This window comes from Colletes latitarsis, chromosome 10, assembly GCF_051014445.1.
Source record: "Colletes latitarsis isolate SP2378_abdomen chromosome 10, iyColLati1, whole genome shotgun sequence".
Classification (NCBI taxonomy): domain Eukaryota; kingdom Metazoa; phylum Arthropoda; class Insecta; order Hymenoptera; family Colletidae; genus Colletes; species Colletes latitarsis.
Window position 1 is genome coordinate 18,346,394 of NC_135143.1, and position 13,518 is coordinate 18,359,911.

The following is a 13,518-nucleotide window of genomic DNA, read 5'->3' on the forward strand; positions in this document are numbered from 1 at the left end:
CGAAAGAACAGATACAGTTGTACCGACCGTCTAGATGCCCTTTGAGATTAGTTGCTCAAAGGATACGGCGGCTGCGACTGCCCAAGGGTACGTCGTTTCTTGAAAATTCAACCGGAGAACCAATTAGTCCCAAGAGACGAAGGGTGGACGAATCGTAAATTCTAAATACTACCCTTCTCCCGAATATTTTCTCCAGTTAAATTCCAGACTTTTCTCCCCGACGGTCTTCTTAGGAAAGTTTCCGCCATTCCGGGCAATATTTTCGCCAGGATCAAGAAACCACCGAGCGTGGATGATTTCATCTTAGAAAACACCCCGCTTCGAGGTTACTGTGAAATTACATCTGCTCGATGGCTTCGACAGCGTGCAGACAATTTATTCTTCTCGCTTCTGCTGGTCCATTCGACACGTAGAAACATCGTGAACCTTTCGAAGGGCACTCGTGACGTCGTACCGTACGCTTTTATACGTCCTCGGGCTCGAATCGAACTCTTATTTCAAATTGGAACGAGACGGACGTCTGCACCTCGTCGGAGAAAATGGCGGGAAGATCGGGGCGGAGAACGAAATAAAAGGAGCCCGGATTCCTACACCTCGTCCAAGTAGAAATAAAACCGAAGGCGGTAAAAAATTGGTATTAATGGCGCAACCTTTTTCGTTTTCCAGACGTAACCTGGAATCTCTGCTCTGTTTAGAGCCTCTACGATCGTGGAATTTCAATTCAAGTGTATAGGAATACGAGTGTGACTGTACATGAAACATTAAAATTACCAATAATTTTCCAAATTACGTTACACGACTCTAGACTTGCGTTCAGGGAACGATTCTTTATTTTTTGATAGCGAAACGCAACCGTGAAATACCCGAATTAAGCAAAGTGCCACGCACTCCTTAATTAATCTGAATTTAGTAATTATCAAGGTGCAATCCGACAGAGCCACAATAAAATGTTTCTCCCTGCATATGCATGCATCGCACTACGTCCAGAAAAATCAATGCACCGGGCAGAAAGCAGTGCTCGGAGGTGGGTGTTTTTTTTCCGACGGGACGGTCGAGAAAAAATACGATCGCCTTAAAAGTGAGGGCGAGTCACGGGGATTTCAAGCGCCATTAAATACTCCCCCTTTCGCTAGGAAACGTAGGAAAAAATGGGGAAACATGGAACGTAACGTTAATCATTTTAAGACAACCTTCGTCGCTGATGCGAGCTTTTTAAGTCGCGCGGAAGCGTGCTCTCTCAAATGTAAATTTCTATGATGTATTAATTTGCCTTTCGTTTTTCTTACGCGTTTAACGCGTCTTCGTTCAGGCTCAAAGCGAGGGTTCCTTCTTTCCGTTAGCCTCGAAAACAGATTTTGCATTTCTCCGCTCCCGGATAGAGACGCGTTTTACTTCGTTTTAAAGGATGGCCTATCTTCTCGCGACGGGTCTTGAGAATCTAGAGAACGTTTTGTCTGCAAATCGAAGATACGACTCGTTTTAGGCACGCTTTGTCGACCAACGCAATTCCCCCAAAGATGAGAAATTGAAATTGAAGCAGATACGTCGCCCTGATTCTCATTTATTGCCCCGTCCCATCTTCCGGCGAGCTCTCGAACAAGAAAACGACCGTTTGATCTATGGTTCGTAGAAAAGACGCACGCTTTCTCGCGAAGTGAAACGCGTTAAAGAGGCGAAACCTATCCCCCCCCTCTCCTCGTTATCTATGTGTTTCCCATCCCGAAATACGGAATGTTGCTTATTTTAGAACCGGAATTCGGAATACGCGGGCCGCGAGCGACGTTTTCAAGCGCTTGACGCAGCCCTCTCGCCATATTTTGTCTCGGAAAATATGTCGACTAGATAGAAAAATGCAACGAACGACCGTGCAATCGCGTCGAAACCGCAGAATTTTATTATACTCGTTTTACATATTTAAGAATCTTAATCTCGTTAAAATCGAAAATTCCAGGACTCTGAGAGGGTCGAAACGGACCCGGAGTCTCCCGAGCGAGAAAATCATTTTATTTTAGTTCGTTGAACTTTAACGCATCGTCCGAAAGAGTACTTTCGCCATAAACGAAATCGTCGACTAATAAATCTTCGTTCTAGAACGGTCTCGCAAACAAACGTTTACCTTCTTTTCCCCTTCTTTCCTCGCCGTATTGGCTTAAATCTCGACGTTGTCGAGCAAAGCGATTACCATACATTAACTTTTAATAGGGTAATTAAGCTCGCGTTGCATCGCGGAGACGAGTACAGTTTCTACGGACGCTTCGGGCGGATCGATTATTCAAACGTTTGTAAAACACAGGCATAAATCTGCGTACGGCGACGGCCATTACTCCGTGCGCGAGGATCGTAGAAGCGAGCTTTGACGACGAGAAGAAAGCGAGCCGGAGAAAACTGTAAACTGATCGAAGATGCCATCGAATTCGATTCAACGTTACGATCGACTACCGAGAAAACTTGGTGAATCGATAGGTGCCATTAATCGTCGTTTATTAATTGGCGATTCGATGTTCAGCGAAAGTACCCGGTCTACGAGTCTCTTGATTCATCGATGACGATTTGTTCTTCTTCTTTGGGGCAAACCGGTTCCACGAACGAAAGTTTAGACAGAAAAGTGAACAGGTTGCCTCGACCAGGAGCGAAACTCGAATGTCAACGGCTCGTATCTCGTTCGAGTATTGTTAATCGAGAAGGGGGCCCAGTTCTAGAAACGTTGGCTGTCAGGACTATTCATAGAAACACGGCGCAGGCGTTACCCTGGCACCCTTCGTCTCGATATTTTTACGTGTCTTCGAGATGGGATAGAACGGCTTGACAGACAACGCGTTCAGGCGTAAGTAAAGAGCCTGTAAAGCCAACGTCATCTTGGTCCGTCTGTAGTATCGATTTTCCGTGAATACGAATCTCGGGAGTATTCCTGAGTGTATCTACAGCTTTGCTATGAAATATCGGGGAAAATAAGAGAAGAAAATGGAAGTATCAGTATGCCATTCTCAGTCAGAAACCCCTGGTACGTTTTTAGATGGCCGAGAGATTGCCACCTACTCCGAAGGAAAAACCGTTTGCACGAGAGAAAACTACTCGCTCCGGTTCGATCAAATTCCAATAACGAAATGGAAGTCCCGCAGAAACGAACAAAAATCAAGAATATTTCTTGATTGAGGCTTCGTTAAAAAGTTATTAAAAAATATCAAATCATTCCGAAAAAATTATTTTTGGTTGCGGGGGTCAATTACAATAATTTTTGGTGAATAGACATAACCCCGAAATCCTATCTACTTACGAGAAAAAAATTCGAGTAGGTGTGAAATTTTTCGACAAAATTGAAAAATTTCAAATCGTTCTAAAAAAATTATTTTTGGTTGCGGGGATCAATTGCAATCATTTGTGGTGAATACACATACCCTCGAAATCCTACGTACTTTCGAGAAAAAAATTTCTTACCGAAAATATACTGTATGGCCAGAAATGTTTCCGAAATATTTTGAAATAGAATATAACAATCTCCAGGCTTATTAGTATGTTAGGTAAACAATTTGAAAATGTCAACGTTTTAATGAAATGCGTTCAACTACATTTTAATAAAAAATCAAAGTTTTGTAACCACGATATGGCTTTGCCAAACGAAGGGGAAATTCACTGTCTTTCATAAAATTCCAATATTGTTGAAAATATTGCTTTAAGTTGTAGTAAAAAACTCGACACGAACATATAGGACAACCTAATAGTAAAAAAAAAACAATATTTATTTTCAATTGCAAAGAATAACCATTATAGGATTTTTAGTTTCGAATCGCATTCATGCCGAATACCCGCTTACTTGCATGCTATTTCGATCGGAAAAGTCTGTAGAATGTTTTCCTAAGTAGCCGACCGAAGGAGAAATGACTGTTTCGATCAGACCATTAGAGAATATCGGAAACTTTAATGCATTCATGAAATCCCTTTGTCTGTTTACAGAATAACCTGACAGACGGGGAAGAAGATCTGCCTGAAGACGCTTTCTCGCTGTTGTCGGTGCTTCTAGTTGGTTCGCTAAACTTCCCATTTGATCGATCGCGACTCGCCCCTCGAAGACAACCCTCTGGGAGGCCCTACGCTCGAAAACTTTGATCTAAGCTTGTCCAATCCCCCGATCCTCGTCCTGTTTCAACGTCTACTCCATTCCTCGTCGTCTCTTGCTTTTCGCGTCACTTTTCCAAGCTTTTCACCCATTTCTCGCGCGCATCGACCAATTTGTTTACTCGTTTCGCCTGGTATCCGATAATTTCGGTTCCCCAACCCGTTTCTACCACACTTCCGAGTATCCATCTTATCTACCTGGATCCGATAACTCACGTTCCAAGGGTTCCGTTTCTGATTTATAGAAACCGATTCGATATCTCGTGTCTGGAACGTATTTCACGATATTCGGATACCCGCAAAAAGCAATTCGTCCTTTGACTCTATTCGTGGAGGCTTTTCGAGGGGTGAACGATATTAGAGCAACCTCCATCGATTCTATTCCACTTTGTTCGTCCGATTCTTCCAGGATTCCTCTTCCTGATCTTGATATTTTTATCCGTCGCGGGCAACATCCTCGTCTGCGTGGCAATTTACACGGATCGCGGCTTACGGAGGATAGGAAATCTGTTCCTGGCCTCCCTCGCGATCGCCGACCTCTTCGTCGGTTGCCTGGTGATGACTTTCGCCGGGGTCAACGACCTTCTCGGCTACTGGGTCTTCGGTCAGAGATTCTGCGACACCTGGATCGCCTTCGACGTTATGTGCAGCACTGCCTCCATTTTGAATCTCTGCGCGATTTCTCTCGATCGTTACATACACATCAAGGACCCTCTCAGGCAAGCATATATCGCCTTTATACTTCAACTTTCAAAGTCCATTTTTACTGTAAACCCGGTATTATACCGGTATTTTTCCATTGTGACTTGTTAAATCTCATATAAACCGAAATTCAGGAATACCAGCAGCGTATGAAAAAGAATTTTATATTATTTTGCAAACAGGTACGGTCGTTGGGTGACGAGAAGAGTCGCGGTTGCTGGAATCGTCGTCGTTTGGCTGCTCGCGATACTCATATCCTTCGTACCGATCAGCCTAGGCCTTCACCGAGCAAACGAACCCGTACATGACGAGATAGAGGTACAACTATATGTTCTAAAACCCCAAAAATATTCTTCGCGAACAAGATATAGACGGTACCCCATTTGTCAAACGATTTTCCATCTACATATCGATCGTTTTATCTTTCAGGAACACCCCGCGTGCACCTTAGAGCTTACACCCACTTACGCGGTGGTATCCTCTTCCATATCTTTTTACGTGCCCTGCATCGTAATGCTGGGAATTTATTGCAGGTAAATTTTGAGTAATTTCTTAAAGACGTAGCACACCGTAGTGCAAACAAAATGGCGTAACAAGATTGTAACTTTAACTCTAAGTATCATCACTCTGTATGTCTTGTATAGAGAAATGATGAGCTTTCTTAGCGAAGTTACCGATATAAAAGAGACGTTTTTTGGAAAAATCAACGTACTTTCAGGCTCTATTGCTACGCGCAGAAACACGTGAAAAGCATCCGGGCAGTGACGAAGCTACCGGACACCTCAATGGCCAAGAGCTTTCGCGCGAAGAGCACTCGCAACAAGCCACCGAAACCGCAGACAAAGACGAAGCCGACAAGCCCTTATCACGTGTCCGATCACAAAGCTGCGATCACTGTGGGCGTCATTATGGGCGTTTTCTTAATATGCTGGGTACCTTTTTTCTGCGTAAATATCGTCGCCGCGTACTGCAAGAGCTGCATATCAGGTCGGACGTTCCAAGTACGAAACTCTCTGAATATCATTTCGAACGAAAAACAAGCACGCTACGAGCCGAAATCGAACAATATCGTACACGTTCCCCCATCTCTTCTCACTAAACGACACCATTAGCCATCGTTATCAGAGATATTCAAAACCACACGTATACAAGTTATTGTAACGGCACGAAACTTAGTCGGTAAGGAAGTTTGTAACACAGGCATTAACGACCATATTTAATGTATCGAAATCTAGGTTAGGTAACTTTTTATACGCGTTCATACTTCTATTAATCTTTCTTTCGTTTACAATATTTGACCATACCTACCTATGGTCGATACGTCGTACCTTAATGAGCTTGCAATAAAGACTGAAAAACCGATATCTTGTTTCCGAGAGGCTCTTAGCGTCACGTTTCGATTAGAAAAGAGAAAAGAAAACTAAGAAAATGAATGTGTAATAGGTACTCACTTGGCTGGGCTACAGCAACTCGGCCTTCAACCCGATCATCTACAGCATCTTCAACACAGAATTCCGAGAAGCATTCAAGAGGATCCTCACGAAGGGTGCCCGCGCCCGAGGAAATCAACCGTCAACCAGCGAATGCGGAGAATTTCGATCTGTGGTAGTCCAAAAACGAAACGGATCCATGATCGAATGTAATATTAGCCCGCGATCGAGCGCGGACAGTTGTCATGTCGGAATAATGGCGCAAAAACATCGCGACACTATCGTGAGCGCGATATAATTCGACTCGAGTTTCTCTTTCAGATTTAACGATCTTCCTATCGAACGCTGTTTACGCGCGAAAACGCTAAAGCGCGCCCTCGGTCTCCCATTCTCGGAATCTCGCGAGCAACTGTACCTAACAATTTTTCACCCCGGTCGTTCGACCCTTTACAAGTCACTGTACCGTTTACAACCTAAACAAACAACGTCACGGATAATGTAAGGCCGGATTAAGGCTTTTGAGGCTCAAACCTGAAAGATAGCAGGATTCGCAGATATCTTTAAAAGAGAAAGCGTTGTCTTTAAAAATTGTCTTGTCCTGCTTTATCTTCCAAGTCATTTATATACGTATGTTAGAATCAATACTTAAAAAATCATTTAATTTATCGAACAAAGTAAAAGTGAATATTTGTAAACATTTATTTCATTATATGAAAAAATGAGGGCCCGTGGCTGTAACCTCTTCCCTTAATCCGTGCCTGACAATACGAACCAAAGAATGCCCCCTAAAATTACATTCAGACGAATCGTAATAAGAAATAAGAGTAAACTGTTTGAAAATTCCAATCATTTTTTAGGGATATTATCATAATACACAACAATATATCAAATCTGGAATGTTTAATCACATTAACTCACGTGTTAACTCAGAAATACGTTGTCCTTCGGGTCGTTAGTTTTGTACGTTGAAACATTCACGTGCAATGTTTCAAAGTCCCTATTAAGGAGTCGAACGCCGCTTGTACTCTACCAACTGACAAAAATTTAATTAAACGTTTAGAACAGCAGTTATATCAACGTTAACTTGAACGATAAAATTTATCGTTTAATTATTCAAACAAGATATTACAGAATCCGTGAAATTTTGTCGAAATGCAGAGTACGTTATTGAACTTTTCCTTTATGAATACTCTAACGTAATAACACGACCACCGATTTATCGTATCATTCGGAAACAAAAAAGGACCCAAATATGTATAGTGTTCAAAAACGTATATGATACAATCCGAAAGAAGATTCTTCGTAAAAAATCAAATTCCAAATCTAGAATAAAATATTTGTCTACAAACCTTTATTTTCAAGAAAATAGATTTGTAAAATGCGTGACGTGCGTGCATGCTTGATAAAATTTCGGGCTTTGAAATTGCACGACAGATGTCTCTTATGTTTGCATGCAATATGACAGTATTTTTCAAAGTGATGGGAAGGGGGCGACCTCTAAGGACTATGCAATGCAAAGTGGGCCTGAAAAAAATTTGGATATTTTACATATCGTTGGTATTCATGGCTTCTGAATGAATATCGTAACTAAATTTAGCAAGCAATAGCAATATCAGAACCTCTTAGCCCAGAAGATGCAACCTGTTTGCAAAACGTCGACTTGTCGACTTAAACGCTGTATCCATTCGGAAGCTATGAATGAAGCTAACATTAAATCCTGTCGCGAAAGCTTCAAATCTCGAACTTTTCACATTTCTAAATTGATTTTCTCTAAAACAAGGGCTCATATGACAGTTCTCTTCTACATTTTCAATTGGTTTTTTAACGATGAATTATCTCCTTTTGTGCTGTATTAATTGATAGACTATGTTTATCATAGCGTATTAAGCAATCGAAGAATCTACATATCGAACGTATTAGGAAAAGTTCAAACGTTGTCTCAGTCTCTCCGTTTCGGTGTTAAAAAATTAAATTGATACAAATTATGACTTAGAATAACCGACGAGAATTCCGTATGAATTGTTTTACTCAGTATTTTTTATCCACCAACGATGAAAAAAGATACAACTTGTCGATACAGGCGATCGATTAAAAAAAAAATTAAAGACAATCACCAAGAAGTAGTTCAAAACATATCCATGAGACATAATCCACTCACAATAAGAAAAAAAAAAATAAATGAACGCGAGCTGACTAGAAACTCAACAGGAAGATATCGATTTAAAACTAAAAGCATACAAAAACAGATTTGTTCGTAGAGAAATTCGAGCATAGTACTTAGAATACGTTCTCATAAAGCAATTGTAATTATGAAATCATGTTGATAGCGCATCTACGACGTAAAGTTAGATGTTACGCGAAACACTAATAGTAACGTCTGTCGAAACGTAGCTTATTAGTATTAGAATCGCGGTTAAATCCGCACAGATTCATTTTCCATCTTGTAAATAGTCATTTATTTATTTTTCTATTTGACGGGACACCAAGTCGCGATCTACGTATCTTGTGCATTTTAAGCGATGTTTCGTTTAGGTGCTAACGTGTCGCAAAATCGTAGTGCAACCCGTCGAATCTAACTCGAATCTGCGTCATATATTCCAAACGAAAGAAATCCTCGCGAAACGCTACCGACGCTCACGATGTTTCGTCGAGCCTCTTCCATACACCTATATCTGCGATGCAAAGTGCATTGCATTCCGACGAGAGAGAAGCGGATGTTAGGAATATATATCGTAGTAAATTAAAAAGAGGCCATTAAACGACTAAGTCTCCCTTGTCGGAGTGACACGTGCACGATGTCGATGTATACTAATGATATGTTTGAATGACCGTTCTCTGTAAATATATTAGCGTAAGACTTCCACACGGGTGTTAAATTTGAAATGTTTTATTGCAACCTAATCCTGCATCGATCTATACCCGATTAGTATTAAATACTCCACTTGATGTATGTTTAATTTTTTATTTTCTTAAATAATAATACGTTCTGTGAAATAATACGTTCTGCTCCATTTAAAGAATTTGTTACATGAAGCGGTTTCGTATCTTCCCAAGTACGATTTTCTTTGGAAATTTTAAGAGAATCTAGGAGATTAGAAGTCAGTCTTGGTATAATTGGATGTAATATTAAAGCAGCCACCCGTACGCTTTCTAAACTAAGAGATATCACAGCTTCGAGTTGTCTAACCGAGTCAAGATCATCAGATTTGCGTAAATGCCATGGTTGATGGTAATCGAACATTTGATTTGCTGTATGTAACATACTCATGACAGCATCTACTACATGATGCAAATGACATTCTTCATACAATGTTCTGGTTATATCACTTATTTCTTCCAGAGCCTTTACGTTTTTAAGAGCTACTTCAGATTTTAAAGTACTTATAGATGTGGTTGGGTCAGGTATTATTCTTTTTGGATTAATAGCTTTACCCAAACATCGATTAAGTAAATTTCCCAAAGTATCGGCAAGCTCACTATTTAATATATTCTGAATTTTTTGAACATTGTAATCTGCAAACAGGAAAAAAAGTATCAAACATCAAAATGAAAACGCCTTTAAGTAAATACATATTAGAATGCTAAAAATCATTTGTCTTACTAGCATCCGAATGTAGTACCGCTTGTCGCAAGAGAAAGTATCTTAAACCATCCGGTGTAAAATCAACCATGGTTTCGAACGGAGAAATTACATTTCCTCTAGATTTTGACATTTTCAGATCATTGATAGTCCAATGTCCATGACATAAAAGTTTCTTTGGTGGCTCAAGACCAGCAGCCATCAAAAATGCTGGCCAAAATATGCCATGGAATTTTAATATATCTTTTCCTACAACCTGTGTTTATAAACATTCGTAGATTTTAACAATGATTTCCATTGAACTTTAAATGCTGTTTTACATTAGAATAAAATAAAGACATTTACTTGCACAGTCGGCGGCCAAAATTGACTCGAGAAACTATTTGGATATCCTATTGCAGTTAAATAATTTACTAATGCATCAAACCATACATATATTGTATGAGATTTATCAGAAGGAATAGGAATTGCCCAGGGCACTCTGCTAATAGGTCTAGAAATACTTAAGTCTTGTAGACCTTCTTCAATCCAAGTAGATAAAATTTTACGATATATTGCCGGTTGTACTGTATTTTCTAAATACAGTTTTGTATATTAAAATAACGACTTTCTTCAATAAAAACAAATTCATTAAATCAAAGACGTTGTAAATAGATATACCATCTTTCAGCCAATGTTTTAAATCATCTTGAAAAGAAGTAAGCCGAAATTTGTAACTGTCTTCTTCTGTCCACTCTACAGGATTTCCTGATTCAGTCATTGATTCTATATTTCCAGCCATATCTTTCTTTTGTATTACTTCTGCATCTGCAATAAAAGTTTCGTCCGATACGCTATACCAACCAGAATATTTTCCCATGTAAATGTGTCCCCTTTCGGCTAAATGATTCTGAAAGTTTTTGATCTTCATTTTACACCTCTATCATATTAATAATTTTAAAACTATTATTTTATTAATTTAACAACCCAAAAATGATGAACTGCATTTTGATGTCGTTCTTCAGTCGTTCTAATAAATTGTGAATATTGAACTTGAAAAATGTCACACATTTTTAGAAATTCCCCCGAAATTTTAGTACAATATTCAGATGTTGGTAAAGTTGCTGCACGTGCAGCATTTTCAACTTTAGTACCATGTTCATCTGTACCTGTGCACAGAAATACAGAATGCCCTAGCATAGAATTAAATCTAGCTATAGTATCTGCCAAAACTGCAGTATAAAGATGTCCAATATGTGGTCCTAAAGGTAGGGAAAATAGAAATCAGCATGTTTCAGCAAAGAATATCTAAATATGTATATATTTTTATATGCAAGGCAAATGTTTCTGTATTTATAAAACACGTACCAGCATTAACATAAAATATGGGTGTAGTGATGTACATGTTCTTAAGCGTATGGTCACTGAAATCGTTTTTTTTAATATGAGCCCATAATGGTTGTACTTTCTTATTAAAAAATGGAAATGACCACAAAGATTGTGTATAAAACCTTGTTAAATGGACTGGAACTAAAATTCAAATTTATCTGCAATTAGAATTAATTACAATACGATAAGAACATAACGTGTGAAACATGTAAATTAATATCAAAATCATAGCAATGCCATTTAATTTTTAAATAAATAACATCATATATATCTTTCATTTCTCACTAATTTATTTTAATAGAACTACATACAAATTTATTATATGGTTAACATGAAATAAAGAATAATTACAATTTTTACACATAAACATTCAATTAGTATTTAATTCAAATTGTATTGTTTCTAACTGTGCTATAAGATCCATATGTTTGAATTGATCTGGTTTATTAGTAAATGTCTCTAATAACTGTAATCTTTGAGGATTATCTGTACAATAATACAGCTGTAATTCATTTGCTAAGCATTGTGCTTCTTGTGCACTAATGGTTTTTGTATCAAATTCACCTCTCATAAGTACAATATCTTTATTCTCTCTAAGTTCTGTGTAATGCAACATAGTTAAACATTCTGGTGCATTTTCTTTATGTGCCTGATACCATAAAAGTGGTGTCATATGAATCTCCAATCCAAAAAACTGGCTGACAATAAATTCATATCCTTGTTTTCTAGGTAAAGGTAATAAAAATGTAGGATAATCTTTCCCACGTTCAAACATTTTATCAAATTGAACCGGGGTCAATACCCCGCATATATAATCCTTTTGTTTGTGATAATCTTTCCAAATATTTATAATCTCTTCCTTTGTTTTGTCCTGAATCATATCCACTTTCATAATATTATTTAATTGTGCTTTTTGAGATTGTTTGCTTTGATCCAACTGTGGTTTTGCTTGACTTTGATAAAACTTACACTCTTGTTCTTGTTTCTCTTCAATTAAATAACATGAACATCAAAAACATCAAATTGATGTACAATATTTAAAACTAATTACTAGAGATAAATTTTGTTCTCAAATAATATACTGTTTTTTAAACTGATGTGTTGTTACTAATCTATTTCAATATTTTTATTTTTTGTTATATATAATGTGTAAATAAAAATAATAAAATATTTTATACATTGTAATATCTGAACACAAATCGTTTAATTATTAAACATTCCTAAATACCGTAGAGGTTATGTACCTTTTTTTCTCTGCTGTTTCTTTTCTTCATTTTCGACACGTTGTAAAAATTCTTCCGGACTAACTTTCTGAAATTTCGCTATTTTGTCAGCATACTTATCGAAATAGGGATTCTTTTGAAGATCTTCTAAAACCTTTTCAAGTTTTGATCGACTCGTCATGATGAATCGTTTGTTACAACTTTTCGTGTTTATATAAACATTTTTCGTAAATATTGATGATAACAATCGTATTGTATTTCGCAAAGAAATTGCCATTGATCGTTTACAACTCAATAAAACGTTAATTACATACAACAATTGCGCGCCAAAAAAAATTCTTGTAAAGTAACGTATTTCTATCACCAGTTTAGGTGTCGCTGAAAACTACAAAATTATAAATTGCCATATACGTATTTTTCTTATTGTTCATAAACGAAGAAGTATTTATAACGACTTTCATTCGGATTTTTTTCCTGCTTGAAACAATAAACGTTTAAAAAATGAAAAATCGTCTTATATATACAAAAGACATCTTATATCAGTTCTAATAAGTAGTACAAGGTTCCGGTACATCAGTATCGTATCTATACGAAAGGACAAATCGTTTAAAATGCGATGACACTTTTGACCCATATTACATAGAAAGCATTAAACATACGCATAATGAAAATTATGTTTATTACTTCACAATATTTCCAACGTTTTCTAAATATTTTACAATTTTCTAATCTTCGGCTGCTGTATTAGTAATTTTGTGTATAAAATATTGAAAATTCGAAGATTTATTACAGTCGACGATAAACATTTCATTCTCAAGTGAGAGAAAAACTGAAACTCTTTCAAATTTGTACATGTACACTTTCGAACTCTATGAATTTCGTCCAAGATATAAACGAAATTAGTAGAAAATCCCTACTTATTCCCTGTAGTCTTCTATTCTTTCACTCAGTTTTAAAACAATCGACATCAGCTTACGAGATTGAAAAACATGTTTCAAAGAACCATCAAGGTGGAAAATTAAATTTTAATAATGTATTGTATTATTTATAAACGTCACCATAATAAATACAATTGTTCTCCGGAGAAACCATAACGAACATT

At 37.7% G+C, this 13,518-nt stretch overlaps 2 protein-coding genes across 2 annotated transcripts in view; one reads left to right on the forward strand and one right to left on the reverse strand.

Annotated features, from left to right (window-relative positions):
* The window catches only part of Dop1 (dopamine receptor, D1), a 55,519-nt gene extending 46,411 nt beyond the window's left edge, over positions 1-9,108 (forward strand). Inside the window, exons 2-7 of the mRNA XM_076774972.1 lie at positions 3,952-4,021; positions 4,523-4,832; positions 4,998-5,133; positions 5,245-5,348; positions 5,534-5,816; positions 6,259-9,108. Of these exons, the coding sequence (XP_076631087.1) occupies positions 3,952-4,021; positions 4,523-4,832; positions 4,998-5,133; positions 5,245-5,348; positions 5,534-5,816; positions 6,259-6,543 (1,188 nt within the window). The 3' untranslated portion in view covers positions 6,544-9,108. The remainder of the gene's footprint in view (positions 1-3,951; positions 4,022-4,522; positions 4,833-4,997; positions 5,134-5,244; positions 5,349-5,533; positions 5,817-6,258) is intronic.
* Positions 9,109-9,191: 83 nt separating this feature from the next.
* Metrs-m (Methionyl-tRNA synthetase, mitochondrial) lies at positions 9,192-13,505 on the reverse strand. Its single transcript, XM_076774966.1, has 7 exons — positions 12,438-13,505; positions 11,173-11,334; positions 10,792-11,066; positions 10,486-10,714; positions 10,171-10,400; positions 9,847-10,081; positions 9,192-9,758 (listed from the first exon to the last, which is right to left on the reverse strand). Exons 1-7 carry the CDS (start codon positions 12,691-12,693, stop codon positions 9,199-9,201), a joined length of 1,947 nt encoding a protein of 648 aa, XP_076631081.1. The 5' UTR covers positions 12,694-13,505; the 3' UTR covers positions 9,192-9,198.
* Positions 13,506-13,518: the final 13 nt, after the last annotated feature.